General features: G+C 35.0%; 1 protein-coding gene across 2 annotated transcripts in view; it reads right to left on the bottom strand.

Moving 5' to 3' along the window:
- TAPT1 (transmembrane anterior posterior transformation 1) overlaps positions 1-21,471 on the bottom strand; it is a 46,786-nt gene that overhangs the window by 2,750 nt on the left and 22,565 nt on the right. For both annotated transcript variants that reach the window (XM_056489744.1, XM_056489745.1), the window contains 9 exons: positions 18,664-18,799; positions 17,778-17,875; positions 17,534-17,603; positions 11,121-11,201; positions 10,176-10,285; positions 8,481-8,540; positions 6,997-7,065; positions 5,667-5,743; positions 2,019-2,179 (listed from right to left, as the gene is read on the bottom strand). In XM_056489744.1, the coding sequence (XP_056345719.1) occupies positions 2,019-2,179; positions 5,667-5,743; positions 6,997-7,065; positions 8,481-8,540; positions 10,176-10,285; positions 11,121-11,201; positions 17,534-17,603; positions 17,778-17,875; positions 18,664-18,799 (862 nt within the window). The remainder of the gene's footprint in view (positions 1-2,018; positions 2,180-5,666; positions 5,744-6,996; positions 7,066-8,480; positions 8,541-10,175; positions 10,286-11,120; positions 11,202-17,533; positions 17,604-17,777; positions 17,876-18,663; positions 18,800-21,471) is intronic.

Below are 21,471 nucleotides of genomic sequence, written 5' to 3'. Positions count from 1 at the left end.
CAAGGAGATAAGAAAAAATGGTAAGAAAAAAATTATCTCCTCCTCAGTAAAGACTGAGTTATTGTTTCTAAAGGAATCTGAAAAAATCTGACTGATGGGGAGAGAACTGCAGACCAGCCCAAGGAAATGTCACCTGTCAGAATGGCAGCACTATCCAAATTAGTACAAAAACTTATTTCTGCAGAGCATCTGTCCACAGTATGCCATCTACTATTTGGAGATACATGAGTTACCCTCTACAGTCTCAAGCAAGTTAAAGGTACTAAACTTGCATTGAGAAAGGACACAAATAATTTTAATTCTAGAACTTGGTTAAAAATATAAGTGTTCTCTAATCCAGCAGCTTCCAGATGTAGCTGTAAGCCTCTAAATGATTACCAGTACTTAGAGCTTTCATTCTTCAAGAGAAAGTTTAGAATTTTATTCTTCAAAATTTTAACTGTTTTTGTGGACAAGGTAGAAACTCTTTAGAAAATTAACTGACTTTATAAGTTGGCAGAAAGGAGACCAGACTAATTAATTCCCTCACACTCATCCTAATAAGAGATGGGTTGAGAGACTGTATTGTAAAAATGTGATAAGTGGGGCACAGAGATTAACTAATACTGCAGAGCCCAGCAGTAATAATGCAAAAGCTGGGGGAAGCTAAAATCATTCTTTCACATAATAAAGATTTATACTTAATAAAGAAGTGTTAAAAAATACAAAATCTCCAAAAAAACCTCTAAAACTGAGCTTTTCCCATCACCAGTGGAAGCTAGGAATACTCTGAATAAAATCCACAAAGGCTTTTTGGTTGCTACCTTTTGCTCAGAATCTTTCCACTAGAGAAAATAAGCATCCCTGCTACTTCAGCTCAAAACAGTCTTCAGGATTTATATCCTGTAAGTTAAAGGTTCAATATAAGTAAGTACAACTTACTAAGTCTCATATCCAAATGTCGTAATAGAATATTTAATTCAAACATTATCATCATTATAGTCCTCTAATGAAATGCAAAATCATTTGAATGCAAATATGAATTCAGAACAATTCATATCACATTCCTTCATCGTGAAAGTAAAGCAGTTGTATGAATTTAAACAAACACTTGCACCAAGTTTCTGCCTGATGTTATTTGACACCTCTGAGATACAGAGGTTTATGCCAAACACTGACAGATTGTTAACTCTCCCCTTGCTGGCGAGACACTCTGACGACTAACGAGCACCTTGCATTTCAAGCTGTTCAAGTTGTTGGCAAGCCACGGAGTGAACACAATAAAAGCCCCACTGTTAAGTTCTCTAAGGCTCTCATTGAGCTTTTCCCACAGGAAGATGCAATCCAATTCAGTTGACAGGAACAATGAGGGTTTCTGTTTCCTTCTATAGTGTGTCACACAAATACAATAATGCCATATTCCCTTTATAAATGAACCACTGATGCTGAGGACCTGTAAGAGGAAATTGTGTGAATAGACTGGAAATGGGGTAGAGCCCCACTGAAATTCCTATCTAGATTTCATAAAGCTTTTCATTATGTGTTCATGACAATACCTATGCATAAACCTACCATGTTTTACTTTGATTTCATGAGAAATACAAATTGCTTCTCTTCTAAACTTAAGCACTGTCACAGATGATGTGTAAATATTCACTTATTTATGCAGTGACTGGCAGAGGGGGTTGGACAAAATGGTCTTTAAAGGTTTCTTCCAACCCAAACCAAACCATTCTATGACTATGATTTTAAAACAAAAGCATGCTTTTATTCCATTGTTTCTATCACCTCCACATATCACAGTGAGATTATCAGAGATATAAGAGTTTATTACTGAAAGAAGATGCATGAACTAAAAGCAATACATTCTATTACTTTTAAATTATAGTCTATTACATATTTGTGTTCACAGCTGTGCTATGGCACAATTAAAGTCCAGCAACAGGGTATGTAGAGCAAACATTGTCATGCATCTGGTTTAATAACAAATTTAGTCTGAAAAATTTTCACTGAAAACAAACCAAGGGAGTTAGCCTTACCTTGGGTAGATTTAAATGTGCCCTGCTGTTTGCCAGCTGGCTTCCCTGGGGTGGCAGTTGGGACAGGATTGAATAATTTCTCCTCCATTTTTGCTTCCTTTACATATTGACATGATTTTCCCAGCAATACAATGCTGTTAAGGACTTTGAGAGATATCAACCTGGGAAAAAAATTGTTTACATATTTGCATTAGCATATTAAAATAATTGCATATTATTCATACTGCAATTATTCGTATGAAAATAATTGCATACAGTGAGTGCTGTCTTAGAAGGATTAGCTAACAAATTAAATCCTTTCAATATCAAGATCAAAAGGTAATTTCCTTTTTCTAACAATTTGTTTCAGATTCAATGCTTAATCTTCTTTTTCCTCCAGAAAGCATCTAAAGAAAAACATCAAGTTTTATTATTTAACTAAAGGACTACAAGGACAGTTAAGACATAAAATACTTAAACACAGAACCAAAAAGTGCCCTCAACACTGCAAGTTCAAAATAAATGCACCCAAATTAAGTGTGCCCAGGTAAGGATTTCTAGCAGGCTTGGAACCACAGGACAGCAAATACAGAACAACAGAGTTATAAAGGTTGGAAAAGACTTCCAAGATCATTAAATACAACCATTAACCCAGCACTGCCAAGTCCAATATCTAGCTTTTACAAACTACAAGCTAATCATAGTAAGTCCTTTTTCACATCACAGAAGACAGTCCATAAAACTCAACAAATCCAAAAAGGCAGCACTGCATTACCATCATAGCACAGTCCAGATGATGGCACATTCCTTTTCTACTATGACTAAATTGCAGCACAAACTTCAACAAATCACTGAATCCCTTTCACACCTCTCTCCTCGTCTGAAGAAAAGGAAGGCCTCACCTAGCATCAAGTGTTTTTTTATCATTCAACTGAGATTAGGTTTTTTGCAAAATCTAATTTTCATTACTAGTAACACATGGCTCATAGAGCAATGTCCATTCCAGGAAGCGAAGGCTCATTGCAGAATGGCAAGGAGAGAGTGATCTGTTCTCTGCAGGATGAATGAAATATTCTCTATGCAAATCAAGCTATGCAACAAAAGTGAACCAAATGCAGAATCTTAATTCATTCTCCACTCTGAAAAGTCTGTTTATTATGTACATCATTAACAGACTAAAAAGACAACTTGAAATGAGCATTCACAGATCCATGAAACAGGTTTAACTGTTTAATCATAAAGTGATCAAGCACACTGCAGCAGCAGCCCCCTTGTGTAAATGTAATCAGGACTTGTCAAACAGAAAAACAAACTAAACTACACTTTTAAGGGGAAAAAATAAGTTTTGCTTATTCTATTTCAATAGAGAAATGGAAGAATGAGCAGAGCAAACCACTTTCAGTACTCAAAGGAAAGTGACATTTTAGTATCCAAGCAACCACAAAGAAGATACCATTTTATACAGGTTGAAAGCTGTGCTTCTCTTCAATTTTATTATATTATGGGGACAGATTTTATTTCAGAGAGCTGAGAAGCTCTCCTTCATTTTTAACGTTTTAGAGATGTTTTTCTTATGCTTCTTATGTAACATGTTTTTGTTCTGAGAGAGTAGGTTTATACAGCAGTTTGACTCTGATTTAATGAGATCAGAAGTTGAAAAGGCCATAAATCACCACTTCCCTGTATCAGTTCCAGATTCTCATGGAAAATTATGCAAGTATTTCTAGCAATTTGCCTTTATTCTTTTCTGCCAGCGTACCCCAGCCTCAAATTTCTAACAACAATATAAGTTTGCAGTTGTTCAAAATTCTAGATAAAGAAAATTCAAGGGGTTTTTTGGCAAGACTCTTTAACTACAGTTAAAGCTTAACTAGAGTTGTTAATAAACAATACAAAATTAATTCATTCATAGTATAGGCTCAATTCTTTGCCCAGTTAATTGCTTCAGATTTTATCATGCCATTTCTCACATATCTATGGTATTATGTTTGTATTCTATATATATTCCCACATCTGATGAAAAGCTGAAATTTATGTTCAGAAGAAAAATTTCTTGAAAGATGCAAGGGGTGAGATAGCTCCAAGTCTGAGATCACAGCAAAAGTAAAAAATTCTTCTCCCTTTTCAATAAGGACAAAAGAGACCAAAATGTATTTACTTTTGTGATCTATGTCTTTAAAGAACAGCACTTAACACTTCATGTTAATCACAATACTTTTTCTGCCCTCCATTCTCCAAGCCACAGAGACAGTGAAAAATCTTGGGCTGCAGCAGTGGAATGGTAGAGGTAGAAAAATATTACATATATTGGGGAAAAAGAAAAACCACTGAGCAGGATGAAAGTGCTGACTTGGGATATCACAGCTTGAATGTGATGACCAGGACATAGTGCTTTGAATTGTACAAAGCTGGCTTTAGGGAGAACATAGGCACAGCATGTAGTATGCTGGGGAAAAAATCAAAGTATGGTGCAGAGGAATGTGGCTAAAATTTTACTATTTGGCCTATGTGCAATATCTCAAAGTCTTAGTTATCTGACACTAAACAGAATTGTCCCTACACTGATGTAGATAAAATACATCTGCTCAAGCTCTATTTTTTGCAGATCAGGGTCAGATTAGAGATAAGAGTCTACCTATTAAAAAAGAATGTGTAATAATCCTATTCTTTCCACAAGCTTGTAGAACAGTAGTTCTCCTCTCTTCCAGCATGGCCTCCTCTCTTCCTGCTGAACCACTGCTTCAGCCTTAGAAGTCTTACACTTCTCAAGACTAAAGTTAAGTTGTTTATCACTTAAAAAACAACTTAGTAGGACACTGGAAGAAATACTCCCACAATACTGCAGGCAGGTTCTCCTTCTGACAGCAACTTGAAACACTTAATTGCTTAGATCAATTTTGAGTGACAATAAACAATGACAGTGCACTACACAGCTTTCCTAGAAAGTGGCCATCCACAGATAGTACACAGCAAGTGTCTCAAGACAGGCAAACTAAATTGGATGTAAAGTACATTTATGCAGTCTCAGAAGAACCTATCAACTGGTGAGAAGTTAAAGGTAAGACAAGTATAAACTGACTTGGCAGTGAAGGGGTGCTGAAGGCATAACTGCACATCATTGACTATGGAAAACAAATTGCCATAGAACATTATATTTCTTAACTCAGATTATTTACTGACCCCACCCTTCCCAGGAAAGGTGATCCTTGCATTTATTTATTTTTTAAACATCATTTTCCTAAACCAAAGTAAACCTTCCATTTAACTACCTGAGAGAAAAATTAATGATCTGCTCAGAGCACTTGAACTACTTATTTTTGTTGGCTTATTGAATCTTTTGGTCTTGTTACAGAAAACTTAATTCCTTGGAATTCAATTTCCCTTTTTACACAGAAGTATGGTGCTTGTCTCTCAGATTCTCTCAGTCTTTTGGCAATGAGTTATTTCCATTACTGAAGTTACTTACTGAGGGCTATAATCCCCCAATGTAGTCACAGTACTTAGGGACAAATCTGCACTCTCAATTTTAGATTATGACATAAGGGTTTTACATTTATGTTCTACTGCATATAAACTGTGCTTATCCTTACATCCAGAAGGATCAAGAGAAACCTCTTTCACATATGTAACCAAATAATGAATACTTTTCAATTGTGTGGATTTACTTACCCACAGTAGAACAGCACAACACAAACATAAGCTAAGACTCCTTGTACTTTTATTGAGCTTGTTACGACTCTGATGAGCTGTTTTAAAAAAAAGTGTTAAAACTTAGCACACAGTTATTAACAGAAAGTTGTAACAGACATTTCTTATCTGGTAAATTCAAGAAAAAGTAGAAACATTTACATTAACAGAAATTTAGTCTAATATTTCCCTTGGCAGTACTAATTTTGATTTGAATAAGTATTATATTAGCACTTAGTTGCTACTTTGCCAAAATCAGAGTCTGGCAATGTTTTCTTAATGCTGACTTTGAAGTAAAATAAGAAGTGGGAGAAATCCTCTGAAACTCAAGTGCTAGGAGAGTTAGCAAATTTTGAAGAAAACATCAAGAGATGCAATGAAAAAAAGAATCATTGGTACACATTATACTAAAATTATGATTACAAAATTGCTTTGTGGACAAGGCATATGACTTCCAAGTTTGACTAACAAATGGATCCTGAAATTTCAGTTTTATTTCAGTAGTTTAAGCAAATCCTGTGAATAGTATTTGTCTCCATCTCTATGGGAAAACACTACATTTAAGTTAATTCATATTGATATTCTTCCAGGAACATAGTGAATTAGCATATTTGCTGACAAAGCATGTAAAGATCCCCAGCATTATGATAACTACTGCTTGCCCACTATGTGTGTGTAGGGAAAACCAGAGTAGTTATTTAGATAAAGCATTCTGCAATAGTTAATACAGGACAGCATATGGACACATGTTCCATTAATGAAGTAATTCATTTTATAGCAACGTGTATATGTAACAAAGTCAACTACTTCAGAGTGATGTACTCAACAACAGCTCAGGAGCTCAGTGCCCTATATAAAAGAATATTGAGTCATTAAATGTGCCATTTCAGGGACAGCCACAAGGACTCCTATGAAAAGCCTAAATAAACTGCTTCACTACTGCTAACCTTCTGGCAACCAGCTGCTTTGACTATTCCAAATGAATGAATAGGATAGCTGCCAAAAGGAATATGTGTTTAGTAAACACAGATGTAGTTTAATTCCACTGGTACAATTCAAGTTCTTAAAATTTCTACAAAATAAAAATATATTTGATATTCTATGAAAGGCTAAAAAACAATAATGGATTTGTGAAGCCACAGGTAGTATGTGGTATAGGTTATATTGAGTGTTAACTCAACCTTCCAGCATAATTTCAGTTACTTCAGATGATAATTTCATCCTCAAACTATCCAGGTATCTCAGAGGGACAGATTCTCAAAGTGAGAATCTGAAACAATCACAGAAAACTGATAGGAATGATACAACTTACTAAAACAGCCAGTGGAAGAGGAATGAAACCCATTCTTCTGGAAACTGAATCACTATAATCTGTATATGCCTAGGAAAAGAAGAGGAAGAATAATGAACTACTTATGCAAAGGAATGAGCTTATTTTAGCTTGGCACACCCTCCAGGTAAGAATAAAGCTCTGTTAACAAACACTATACTGGTATAAAGTGTACCTATTCACATTTTGGAATTCAAATGGAGATAGCTGAACTCTCAGACAAAAATGTAATACTACCATGACCAGTAAGATTAGCTTCAATGCTCTAAATCAAGAGCAACTGGAGTATAATACAAATCTCTAAATCGAGAGCAATTAGGACACTCAATCCAAAGGCGCTATGATATTTCATCTGTACATTTTTACCAGCTTAGAGACCTTTTTATATTAATTTGACTGATCCTCAAATACAGGGATAAAATAACAATTATCCACCACACTAGCAATTTTAAATCATTCTACAAACATCTATAATTAGCCTTAAGATAACTGTGTCAAAATTATTTTGAAAATGTTTTTACATTTGAACTCAAAACATAAGTACTTTGTATGACAGCTTGCCTTGCAGTATTTAACATCACACCAAAGTTAGTGCCTAAATGATGCTATTTTATTTCCTACAGAGGATCCTTAGGAAAAGTAATGAAGTAATTCAAAACTAATAAACTGGAGTTTTTTTAATAAGAAATTATTAACTATTTATAGCAGAAGGTGTCCAACTTCTTTGAGGTTTAACTACTGCATTCTTCACAGCACCCCAAGAAACAAGCCCAAGAAAACTACAGAAATCATAGCAATGATTTCATAGTAATCATAATAACTACAGTAATCATAGTATAATTTAATAGTTAGAGCACACATCTAAAGCACTGATGAGTGGAATGCTAACAAGTGAAACCTAACAAGTTCTCATCCATGAAAGGTGTGCAGTAAACAGCTGTCCAAAAAATGGTATTAATGAAAAATAAGTGGTCTGCTCTATAAATGTATGTGGTGTTCTATAAATACCCATACCATGACAGTAATAAGCATAGTGCAAACATCTCTAAAAATCTGTATACTGTCTCGAAAGAAATAGAAATTCCTAATGAATATTGTGTTTTAACCCAATACAGTTAAAATACCATGAAAAGAACAGTAATCTAAAATTACCTTGTTAAATTTACTTACTTCCCATGTATGTAAAAAATGTAAGTTGTTGCAACTGTCCCCTTACTCTAAGTGTATTTGGAAGAGACTACTCAGCAGCATATTAAATAAAGCTCAAACTGACCAAAACAACTGGATAAAAATAATATAAATCATAAAAAAATATTCTGTTATCTCTTATTAAAGAAAGCAAGCAGAGTTTCAGCACTGCAGGAGTGTAACAGTCCTGTAGTATTTCTTTAAGTGCTTGCTCCCATATCCCCCCATATCAATTGTGTTAGTTAATACAGGAAAGTGCATTTTATTTTCAGACTTACATTTTTCTGTCGACTGCTAACAAGGTCAAATGCAAGACTGGCTCTATATTCACTGTAGACCTGGAAAAAATCCAGCACATCAGATGTCTGATTAATTTATTGCACTTTATAAAAGCAACACAGATATTAATAAAGTGTTTCCACAAAGTATTATGAACTTATGCATTTGCTGAAAATGTCAAAGCCAGTTTTTCTGAGGTCTAACTGCATTCTTCAAGAGATGAGCCTCTATTTCTGCAGTAAAATAATTTGCATATATATATATATATATATCTATACAACAAACAAACAAACAACATTATGCTTTAGGAATTGAATGAGACTTCATGAAGTTACTGAGTTTCAGGATCATGTGAAACACAAAATAACAGAAATCACATTAATCACATTTAGTTACCCCCCACCCCCCGCCCAGAGTTCATAACTGTTTTAACTACAGGAAAACCGGCTCTAGGATAAAATTAAACAAATGAGAGAGCTTTCTTATACACTAAGCAAATGATCTATGAAAAAAGCAAATTGCATCTGAAGATAAATTAAGTTTCTCCCTCTCTTTAAAACAGTTCAGCATATTAAGAAAGAAAAGCATCTATTTTAAGGATAAGCGGCAGGACAAGTTGCACTGCACGTGTTAATATCACTGGAAAAATTCTGACCTAGCAACCATAAATCTTTAGAACTTCATACACAAACCCCACAAAGTTTATGAAACAAACCTTGCAAAATTGCCACTGATTACCTCTATCCTCCAGCTGTTTCAGCACTCTGAAGCATGCTACATTTTTGGCTACCATGACTTCATTACTGCTCTTTTCCACTCTCTATACAAAAGTAGGGCATGCATAAATGCCTCTGGCATAAGGGAGCTTATTAAGTGCATCTATTACACTTGTTTCTACACCCCACAATGTAGTTACATTAGACATGCTAAAAAGAAAGCACTTCACAAAGTTCTGGTCTCATTTCCTGAGAAGTGGTTTTAATAGTGAAAAGACACTAACTCATATCATCACAAATTTATCAAGAATGTTTGAATTCACACAGTATGGAGCACAAATGGCCCATGTATCATGCTGCAACACACAAGAAGCAGCCTCATCCACTGCTTTAAAAGAAGGACTGGATAATATATGCAGCCTAAGAAATTTCAGGAGTGGGAAACTAACATAACCTACTTCATATCAGTGCTCCAGAGACAGTGGGGAAAAAAAATAACTCTGATTTCAGATTCCACTTTTAAAACACATGCAAGAATAGAGTTAAAGCTGCCTAACAAGATCTGTTTTTCCAAAAGCCAGAATTTTAACCTAAAATCCACTTTGTTAGGAAAGGCTACAAGCTCTGTCTAGACTGCAGAACAAGTAACCGTCTTTCAATTTAATTAATGATCACTTCACAAAATGAAGTAAAGTGCCAGTAAAGTGAATTGTAGCTATTATGTGTGCTGTTATACAACACTTGCAATAATTTATGGATCTGGAACTACTAATTTAGAATCAGAGGTGTTAGTTACACATTAAAAAGATCCCCAAAAGTATATTGTATCAGGAAATTAGCAAGCTTTCCCACATGATATCAAATATATGAAAGCTTTTATGTTTTCTGTACTGGAAAAAAATTAATATTTAAAAAAATATATTAGCAAAACTAAATACAATTTAAAATAGTACCCAGCATTCCAAACAGGATACCTACATCTGCCGTGATGTCATTGAATTTTGTTATAAAGGCATGTTTCACAATATCCACTGCAATTTCTGAAGCAACCACCATGCAAACATCCGGGAATAACACCCAAAAATGATCTGAAGGTTGTGAAGAAACAAGTTAGGCCATAATTTAATGCAAGCATACAAAAAGAATTATAACAATTTTATTCAACAACGAAAAATCCTCAAGAGTCTGAAGAATCTCTAAGTTTTCATCATCACTGAGCATGCAGAGTGCAAATTCCTGCTTATTCCATTGCTCTCCTAATAGCTTATCAGTACTGTACAATCACACCACAGGATCAGACTCTAAACTTCACTTTGTAAACCTTTAACTCTAGAAGGAAAACAACTTTTGTAAGTACTAGATACTACACCTTCAGTATGTATAAGACATAGACAAAGCATCTGCAATTTTAGATACTTAAGGCAAAATTTAGGTAGACTGGTAAGATTCAGGCAAAATATGTAAAACAGATCAGGGATCAAAATTATTAAAACAATGTTTTAATAAATAGGCATTTTACACAATATTTATTAATCATGTCATTAAAATCTTAAGTATAATCAATATTAGATTTAGAATTTTTTTTAACATAATCTTGATAATATTTCAATTTCACTAGCCACTTTCTAGGGGATCATTCATTCACAGCGTACTTCAAGGAAAGGAAAGGGCTGGGAAGAAATCATTCCAACACTGCCTGAAAGATAACTATGTATGTTTATAGCATAACAATGTATGTTCCTGGCAGAAAGAACACAGTCATTCTTAAAAGAATACCAGAAATAGAAGAACGAGAATCTAAAATATTTGCAAAATTAAGATTTCTTAATTAAATGTGTTGATTTCCCTTATCTTTCAAACTGAGGGAGGAAGCAGGAGATACAGCTCTTGATAGCATAGGAATTTTTCTTCTAGTTTACTCACCTGGATTCCATGAGAACTGTTCCATATTTCTTAGACATACAATTAGTAGCAGCACGTAATTGGTGAACCTCTCCTTTATATCTGGATCAAAAAACCAAAACTTGTCAGCTCCAAAGAAACATTTATTTGCATACGAAGACATCTACTCATTCTGAGGTTCTATAATTTATAACTTCTTGAATTAAAAAACATTTTCCACAAATTATTTAACTGGATTTAAGGGGTGGGGGAAATGCTGGGAACCACACCATGGACAGGATTTCTGCAGTAGGTTGTGACCTGGTTTATCTGATGCTGCCTCAGTTTGGGGTTCCCAGTAGTGGAAGGGACTTGTGATTTACTATCACTTCTTCTAATACATTAATAGAAGAATAATTCTTCTTGATAAAGTCTGTGCATTCCTTCTGCAATTCAAAAGGACCGGCACTTCCTAACTAAAACGAAGAGAATACACCTATCTGTCCTTTCAAGCTAATAGCTTGGTATATTAGCTTGGTACTATTAGCAAGGTACATTTTGTTTTCTATAGATCATACACATCCAAATTACTGTATACTGAGTTCAGTAGAAGGAAGAAAAATGTTTGAAGACAACTGTTACTCCTTAGCTAGAAGGTTCCTACCAGTCTTTCTTGCTATCTTAAAAGGCAAGAGCAGGATGTATTGGCACAGTTATCAAAACCATAAGCACTGTAACACAAAAGCAATCTAACTAGGGACAAAGTCCTATGACCTGTCTCCCAGACAAGGCTTTCTTTCTGATTTGGTGTCCTGTTTTCAGAGATGACACACAGAGCTTGCTTCAGGAAGCATCACATTTTTTAGGTTATAAAAAACCACCTTCCTGAAACTGTATTATTGAAAGGGTAAAACCTAAAACATAATGTCATCACAATTAAGGAAGTTTTATGCTTCTGAATTCACAAAATACTGTCCAAATGACCAGAACACAGTATCGTCTGAAAAGCCTAGTAACAAGCTACTGCTTGACACTGTCACAAATGGATGAAAATGCAGTCAAGCACTCAATCTACATTCTCTATTCCCTTGGAAATAATCACTGAATTTTCAGACTTTTGCACAGAATTTCAAAAAGGTTTTATCTTCTATTTTCCACATTACATGCTTCCACACTGCCATGAAACATCACTGGTCAGCAATGCACAACAAACACAGATCTCATCTTCAGTTTTTCAGGTCCCAGGGAGGACTGTACAGAGAGATATTCTCAAGTGGGAAGCAAGAACCTTAATTCAGGCCTAACGTTAAAGTATGTCTCAAGCTAATCCTCCAGACATTTATTATCTGCTTGGTATATATTAGTTCACCAGTCAACAGTATTAAATTGAGAAGGGACATTTTGAGCTTTAAATTTCCTCTTATAATTCTGTAATAATACAAATTTTTCTTCCACTAATTTCTGAGACTGGGTGACAGGCTGATACCTATTTTTCCCCTCTGCTTATTTTCCCTGTTCACAGTGGCCTCCCTTCTAATCTGTTATCTCTGCTGCCACAGCTGTTCAAGCTGTTAGAAGGGAGAGGAATAACTGTAGCTGCTGCTCTTCATTCTCATCCCTCTCATCAATTGTCAGAGTTGCAAGCAAGGCAGACAGGGTACTTTACAGCAGCTTCAACAGTAAACTCAAACAATTCAAAAATTCACTTAATTTCTCACCCTCATGGACAAGGACAAAAAAAGCTTCAGGATATCCAAAACAATCACTGGTACTCAGTCCTAAATACCAATTAAAATTCCAGAATACAAAATATGTACAGTAACGTTTCATCATTTATCATGAACTTATTTGATGTTGTATGTGCACATTTGGTTTTTTTAAACTGGTGAGGGGATTTTCCTGTACAGTGTATTGCCACATCTTGGATGATGTGGTGAATTACAGAGCAAGTGAAGCTACATCCCTGGATCCACACTTGCTCACATTCTTAACAACAACAAAGGCAGTGCATCACTGTATTTGTGAATTTGGCAAAAGTGACAAACGACCAGTGTCAGTGATCAGTTACAGACTGCACAGGTACTAGCAGGAGGAAATCATTCTATTCTGCTTCAGCATAATGAAGAGTAAAATGGAAAGAAAAAGTGACCTCTTTTCATACTCCATTGTAATAATGCTTAGTAACATTGATATAAGCCATTTCACCATGGTTTTGCATGTATTTCACTAAATATATATGATAAGCATGTCACATAATGGTTGTCCTTTCAGGATACAGTATAGCTTCAATAACCCTTGCCATTATAAGACAGGGCTAAATGAGAGCCAAAATGACAGACCAATGACAGTTTAAATGTTCTTCAGCTACCTCCACAAGGACATGATTAAGAAGCTTACCTTCTCAGTATGATCCTAAGTGATCATAAAACCTGACGTGTAGCACTAATTCAGATACAGTTATCCCCTTGACCAGTCTCCTGTCAGCACATACCAAACATAGTGCTGATGACATTTTGTGTACTGCTTCTCAATAAGTGACCAGAGCACAAGAAAGGATCAAACACTGAACTAGGAATCATCAAGGACACACCAATCTTAAACAGTCCTGCCTCCAAATCCCTCATTCTTAAAAAAACACAACTTGATTAGAATAATTGTATTTTAAAAAACCTAATGCCACATGAGAAAGCAATTTGAATTTCAAAGACCAAAGGTAAAAATAAAGGCTATTCAATATTGTGATCAGAGTCAAAGAGACTGATAAATTTGGAACAAAGAAGAACAGAGAAGAAAAATTACAGAATTATAGAGAAGAAAATTGAAGTCCTAAAAATTTAGAATAAATGTTAAATTTTTGAGACAAGAGATTTAAAAAACAAGGAAGAGTCAGGCCTATCAACCAACTGAAGGAAATAACCTAATGCACTACATCTAATGTCCTTCTTTGTATGAGGTACAATTGAGTTTTGTGAAAAAAAAATTTAATTTAGAGCACAGCTTGAAATTAAAATAAGACATTTAAAAGCATAAAGGAAGGCAGCATGCTGGGCTTTCAACAATGATGAAAGAACTTCTCTTTATAATTTGGTGTTCTTGTTCTCTAATACTGACCCTACAAAATTAGCTTACAGATAACTATTTCAAAAAGAGAAAATCCTATTTAAATTTAGGGAAATATTTCTTCCTGATACAGCAAATAAAAAGGTTTTGTGTATTGAAGTGTTTTCCAATGGCCACAGTGTTTAGATTGCCTGGGTGTACATAAATTTCCTTGTAAAAGTCAGGGTGACAATGCAAAAGTAGTTTTGCTGCAGCTGACAAATCAAAGCTGTGGGGACAGCATGGTTGAAGTCCCAGATTCTGTAGCTGCAGTCTCAAGCAGCTAAACAAGTCCCCAGGTCTTTGTTGACCTGCCCCTAAAAGATAAGTTTTATTAGATAACAATGAACTAATGTATATTCATGTCCTGTTCAATTAATTTTTACGTAGATAATTCAGTTATTTTCAGTCTTGCAGTTTGAGTGAATTAGCTGTTACAGTAGAATTTTAAATGGCCATACAAAGGTGAGAAGGATTACTGACTCCATGAAGTCCAGAAAGGTAAATACTGGGAAAAATAATACAGCCACACATCAGCTTGCTATCCACCAACTGGATGCCAAGTGAAAATGATTTCAGTTTTCTGATCTAAACTGGTAGCTTGGTGGCACCTCCTATCCTGATGCCTTACCCCATAGAAGCTTGAGGCAGCAGGGCTCTGCAAGGTATTGCAACGTGTGATACAGGGCATGTTTTAGAAAGTACAGCTTGCACAGTTCATTTCTGCTTGCACACTTTTATTCACAAGACAACTTGCTTTTGAATTCTAGTCTTTTGAACACAATACCTACTCTTGTGGTCATTGCTTATCTTTTCTGCTACATCATATTTTTCTTTCAATTAACATGTTAAATTATCTACTCATGAGAAATTTCTCAGATGCCCCTGTGAGATTCCTAATATTCCCCTCAAGAAATGACTATATTTAGCCACTGTGTACTAATCAGTACTTGACACTGAATTGAAAATATATGCTTGACAACAGCAGTATTTTGAGCTGAGCCCCAGAAAAGGTGGGGCAAGAGGAATCCATTCAGTGTGTCCTAGCTTAATCAGCTACTGCTGCCATCATTACCCTAGAGACGACTGCAGACCTCAGAAAACTACTGAAGAAGCAGAGAAAAGTGGGAAATATATGGAAGTGCCTAGATTTAGTGTTCCCTTTCAGAAGTTTAGTCCAGCCCAGGCATGCAGTTTAAGCACAATGTGTTCTAGGACACACAAGACACTCCAAAGGCTAACTGGAAGCTCAGCTGACAAGACCACACTAGCCTCAATCTCAGGTAGGATAAAGTATTGGCACAGCATGCCAACAAAAGATGGACCATCATTTCAGCTGCATGAAATAAAACATTTAAAGGATACTAAAGTGATGAGAATACATGAATTGAAACAATACTGTTCCATCCTTACTGAAGCTGTGATGCATTAAATCTGTTCAAGTTCAAAAGAGGTGAAAAGCTCTACTAAAAATCTGACTGTTATTTATCTCTGAGAAGAAAAACACTGCTATTTATAACCACACTGAAAGGTGTTCCAGGAAAAGTTATCTGTCTGAAAGGAATAAATTAGCTTGTTTTGTGCACTCTTCTATGTATGTACTCACTGCATCCATCCCCACACTGTCTAATGAATGGCAATACTTCTTCCATCAACTGATAAAGGACAACCTGGTTTTGCTATTATGGGTCTTCAATAATAATGTCCAGCAATATAATATTGATATTCTTTTCTTTTTATGGAGGAAATTACTAGCAATTTCTAATATCAGTTCCTTGCTTATTTCAACATGAAAGAGGCTTCACCTTTAGGTAGGAGAGCTAGATGCATAGTTGTAACTATTTTCTGCTTTAATAAGAAACCTTATCTAGGTTTTCAGTCAATAGTTCTGTAAATTTCATTTTCAGCATTCTCACTGTAAATTTAAATACTTTTGATTTTAAAAATATAAATAATTAAATTTTGGAACTAAAAATAATACTATTACCAATGAATAAACAGATTATCAACATAGAAGATCTTTTTGGGAAGGTTTAAGAGCAACTGTGTGGTAGTGTAAAATTTAGTGTTAATTTTCTGTTATATCATTTTCTGTGATATAATTAAGGTTTTATGTAAATAGTCTTTCATCCAAAGAATTAAAAAACATTTGCATGTAATATTGCAGTTTGCAGATGAATTAGACAAAGGTCATATCAACAGTCATAACTCAAAATCTGATGTAAGCTTGTTGAAAATTTAACTTGCAATACAAAATATTAATCACCTGTTTTTAAATAAGTAGGGTTTTTTTTTAAACCTACTGCACATTTGAGTTATCTGGATTAAAAACTATGAGCTGGAATAAAAAGAATATATTCTATTTTCTTTGCTTATCTGTATAAATGAAAGTGGAAAAATTAAAATCAGACATACTGAAGAAATTCATTACTGTGAAGGTTGTGAGGCATTGGCACAGGCTGCCCAAAAAAAACTGTGGATGCCCCCTGGAGTGCTCAAGACCAAGGCAGATGGGGCTTTGAGAAACCTGGTCTAGTGGAAGGTGACCCTGCCCACGGCAGGAGGCTGGAACAAGACAATCTTTCAGGTCCCTTCCAGTTCAGGGCATTCTGAGATTCTACAAAACTAGTACAAGCAAAGAAGCTCTAGCACAGCCTTAAAGTACAATCACTCCTACTGGTTTGAAATAAAGAATTCAATAAATATTTCAAAAGGCTGATACCAGTATTAGGAAGAATCTCCATCAAAGGATACCTAAGCAGCTTTTCCTCATGAGACACAGTGAGAACAAGTTAACTGAGTTGCTGCTCGGGATGAATTTTGCTAAGAAGTGCCAGAAGCATGCTTCCTAAGTGCCCTCTACCTATCATCTTGAGAGTATGTAAAAAATTAGAGTCATCCCTGGTATTTCCCTCACATCAGCTACTTTGTTACATTGGGTTTTTATTTGTTTTTGGGTTGGGGGGGAGGTATTTCAAGATCCACCCAACAACATACTTTCTGAGATCACTGTGTCAATACAGCACACTACAAAGTCAATTTTTTGAAAACACAAGACTTGATCACTTGGAACCACGGGCATTTCAGCACAAAGCCAGTAGGCTGTTTTAGCACCTCAAATAAAAATTTGCCATAAAAGGATTAATTGTTCTTTGAAGTGGACCTGAGTTTCATCCTACTGAACCAAACAGTAAAAGAGGTTATGAAGAAAGCAAATTAGAACACTCAAATTCACCACAGTAAAATGTTTATAATAAGAATAATATTAAATAGATTGACTACATTAAATACATTAATTAATTAAATAAGCACCCTTTCTCTTCACATTTTCTCCTGATCAGCACTGTTATACATACCACTATTTGACATTTGAAAAAGATTGTTCTTCTCAAACTTCTTGAAAACACTTCCTTTTATTTCGACAAACTGCAATTTTTAGAAACAGTTAGTTAGTTTTTACTCATAAGAAACTGATACAAACAAGTAATACTATCAAAAAAGATGTTATTTTAAAACATTAGTATTTAAGGCGTATGATACACAAAGACATAAGATTATGAAACAAATTAGGGCAGCTATATGATAAAGGTACATACTTACATTATTGGACATCATGATGGTAAGCAGTGATTTATTGTGGGAGTTGAAGGCCACATTGAGGGTTGTTGCTTGAACCATTATAAGAATGGCATGCAGGACTGCATAGCAGGGTTAAGGGAGAATATTTGAAATACATTTTCTGCACAACACTACTGAAGAGCAGTGAACCACAGATTCCCTATTTTGCTTTCAAAGTTTAACAGGAAAGTTTTCATACCCCTGTAAACCAGACTTACAGCAAGACAATATTTACATGTATGTAATATATGCACAGTGCTTTGTAGCATGTAATAATGATACTAATTTTTCTTGTTCTGAAAGAACCCAATGACACTAGTTGTGAGAAACATCATACAATCTGAAGAAAAAGATCTGAGGTAAAAATTCAGAATTAGCCTAAAGATTTCAGAGAAAATAGGGAAAAATTGTAAGAATTCTAAATTCATTACCAAAACAACTGGACTATGGTATCTCTTTAGATTCATCAATTCACTGTAAAATTATTTCACACTAAGAATATTTGCATCCTGAATATGCATGAGTTTATCCTTTCACTTCAAGGAAATATATTCAAGCTAGATGCATTTTAACATTCCACTAAAACCCCTGTCTTTAAGGCCTTGTGAGCCAAAATACTCGAATACAAATCAGAAATTTTTTTCCATGAACTATCCAATCATGATTTTACATTTTATTATAGGTACATCATCATGAAGGGATTCTTTTTTTTGAAACAGGTGGTACAGGCAATCTTACTTTTCAAGGAAAGGATCACTGATTTAGGAATGCTATCAATTTTTCAAATGTACTAAAATGAAATAATGCAGAGCAACTACCCCATAATTGAACTTAGAAAATTTTGCAATTTGTCAAAGAAAAAGGATACAGACATACAACACTGCCATGATGAAGTGAGGAATCACACCTATGTGAGCTCTTTTTCTTTCTTTAGGTTCTGTAGCTGTCCAATAAAGAGCATCCAAAATATCTTGTCCAAATGAAGAAATCAGACGATCAGCCACCTAAGCAAGAACAACTTTACTGCCTTTTACTGCCCACCTTTCTCTCCAACACTTGCCCAGTTCAAGAACAGTTCAAAATAAAGTACAGCTCAATCTTTAAAAAGTTTCACATCTGTATCAATTTTGATCTCTTACTTATTCCATTTTCTCTCTGGATTTCACAGCAACACTGTTACTTTTGTATATTAAGCAGTTTACTTTCCCTTTCAAACTTACTATCCTCTTTACAACAGATTTGGAATAAATAATCACATGTTGTTATCTTAGATGTTTTCTTGAAAGATACTCAAGTACAGTTCAAACTTCAGCCTTTGATAAAGCAGTATGCGTGTTCTATCAAACCATTTAAAATGTTTTCCCCCATTCCTCTGGGTTAGAAAAAAAACCCCAACAATAAAAAGTCAATTCCAGATGACACAGAACTCTAGCTTACAGGTACAAAAAATCCGGAAATAGACTTGGCTCTACTGCTTTCTATATACTGATGTATATACTTAATGCAAATGTCTGCATAAAGCAAAATTCAAAATTAAAAGTACTATAACACAAAACCAAGCGATTAAGAGGAACTTGAAAGTCTGCCAAAAAGGGAAAATATGTTGAAAAAACAACAAACACCTGGAATATAATCTAGAGAATATATGCACAAATAGGGAAAAAAAACCTCAAGCAGTAATTCTAAAGATAGAAAACATATGGAAAATATTTTGAACTTGTAATTTAATATCAGAGCAAGAAAGGTCACAGGGAGTTCTACCAGTTCCCAAGATTTAATCAGTGGCAAACTTAAAAAACTGAAAATCATTACATGGAAGAACATTTTTTCTGCCTATACACTGCAGTTCAGTAGTTTTAAAACCAGGCTGCACAGGGCAACAAACCAGAACTTCAAAAGGGAAACCTGGCACATGTCTGGCTAAAAAAAAGAGCTCTCTCTCTTTGCTCACTAATTGAACCAAATGAAAACAGTTAAAGACGACAAACTGATTATCTCTACTTAAGAAAGACAAGGAATATTTTTTCTTACTGTCTCTCTGTAAAACCACAATTTTGGACACGCTAAATCAACATGTAGCAATACAGAACCAGGTGCACAATGTACCTGCAAATATTGATCCTAATAAATGTGTTTGTGGGACAACACAAACCTAGACTTCTGACCATTTCCTGACTTTTTAAATTAAATAGTTCTCTAGGTAAAGATACTGAAGTGAGGAAAGCCATACTTATTTCTGATACTATTACTGAATGAAGTTTCCTAAAATATGAAAATTGAATTAAAACAAAATTTTACAGGATGCCTCAAGTAAATGTACAATGTGCTGTGCTCTAACAATCACCTATGAAATAAAATCAACAAAGCCATGAGCTGATGAATTATCAAAAATCTGAAGTTCCCAACCCCACCAGTTTGAGAGATATTTACAGTGGCATTGTTTTCGGCTTTTAGATTTTATAAATTGAGATTATTTGCATTATTTGGTTCCTGCTCATTGTGATGACCCATTGAGTAATTTACACCTGGTGTACAAACACCAGCTATAGAATGCTTAAGAGTTTGGTAAGTTTTTGTTCACAATATTGTGAGGGTTTTAATAGATAGAATGGTGGCTTTGCTTTTCTTTCTATTTAAGCAGTCCTTGTTTCTTTGCTGAAAGGATAGAAAATATTAAAACCCACCACACAATATTGTTGCTTGCTTTTCTGAATATGACTTACCTAAACCCTACATGCCGGCTCCAGGCTCCAGCAGAATTCCGTGGTGAGTGCTGTCACCAGCGTAACGCACACTGGGGCTTCACAAGGAGCAGGAGCCGGTGGGTCTGAATCTAAAAAAGAAAAGTGTCATTTAAGCCAAATGTGCTGAATGCTCCCCTTAGCCTGTCAGTTGGGAGCATTCAGCACATAATTTGAAGATTTTGCATTCCTTATATCTGTCCAGGACAATACTCCCTGGACTTGCCAATAGCCGAAAACATTAGGACATTGTAAACATCTCTGTCACTCTGTGATTTATTAGACAAAAAGAATCTTCCTTATTTTGAAAACTTGTGAAAAAATGTCAAGCGTATTGCTTAAAAAAAACCACATTCCTTAAAAGAATTCCTTAAAGAGATTTGCTTGCATCACTAGCAAAGACTTCTATTAAAAAACACCAAAGTAGTCTAAGCAAGCCAATATTCAAGCTGTTGAAAGCCGACTATCAACCATGTCTTTCAGTGGGATACCATGAACATTTTCTGCCAATATTGCTGCAACCTCTCATGGTAAAAAAGTCCCTTAAAAACACGCACTCTGCTTGGCATGCTGGGTTTCATGAGACACCATGGAAGTTAAATATTGTTTCCAAATTCAAAATCTAATGTAATTTTTCTAATAACCATGAGTAGTAACAGACTTCTCCCCTTCCTAAAAGAAACAAATTCATGCAGCACTTTTCTTAATTAAAACACACAATTTTGGTTCTGCCAAACATAGCAAAGTAATTAAATTACTCATTCCAAACAGAATTGCACGTGGCTTCCAATTCACAGCAAACACTGCAGTATCACTTCAAATTATGTGGTAAGCACATAAAGCAGAGAAAGTACAGCACTAAGAGATTTAAGTAGTCTCAAAATAAAGAGAAATTACTATTTTAAGCACATGGATTTATTTAGTAAGTGATAGTC

This window comes from Oenanthe melanoleuca, chromosome 4 (assembly GCF_029582105.1).
Source record: "Oenanthe melanoleuca isolate GR-GAL-2019-014 chromosome 4, OMel1.0, whole genome shotgun sequence".
Classification (NCBI taxonomy): Eukaryota; Metazoa; Chordata; class Aves; order Passeriformes; family Muscicapidae; genus Oenanthe; species Oenanthe melanoleuca.
Note: the sequence above shows the minus strand (reverse complement) of the source record. Positions and strands in the feature narration are given on the sequence as shown.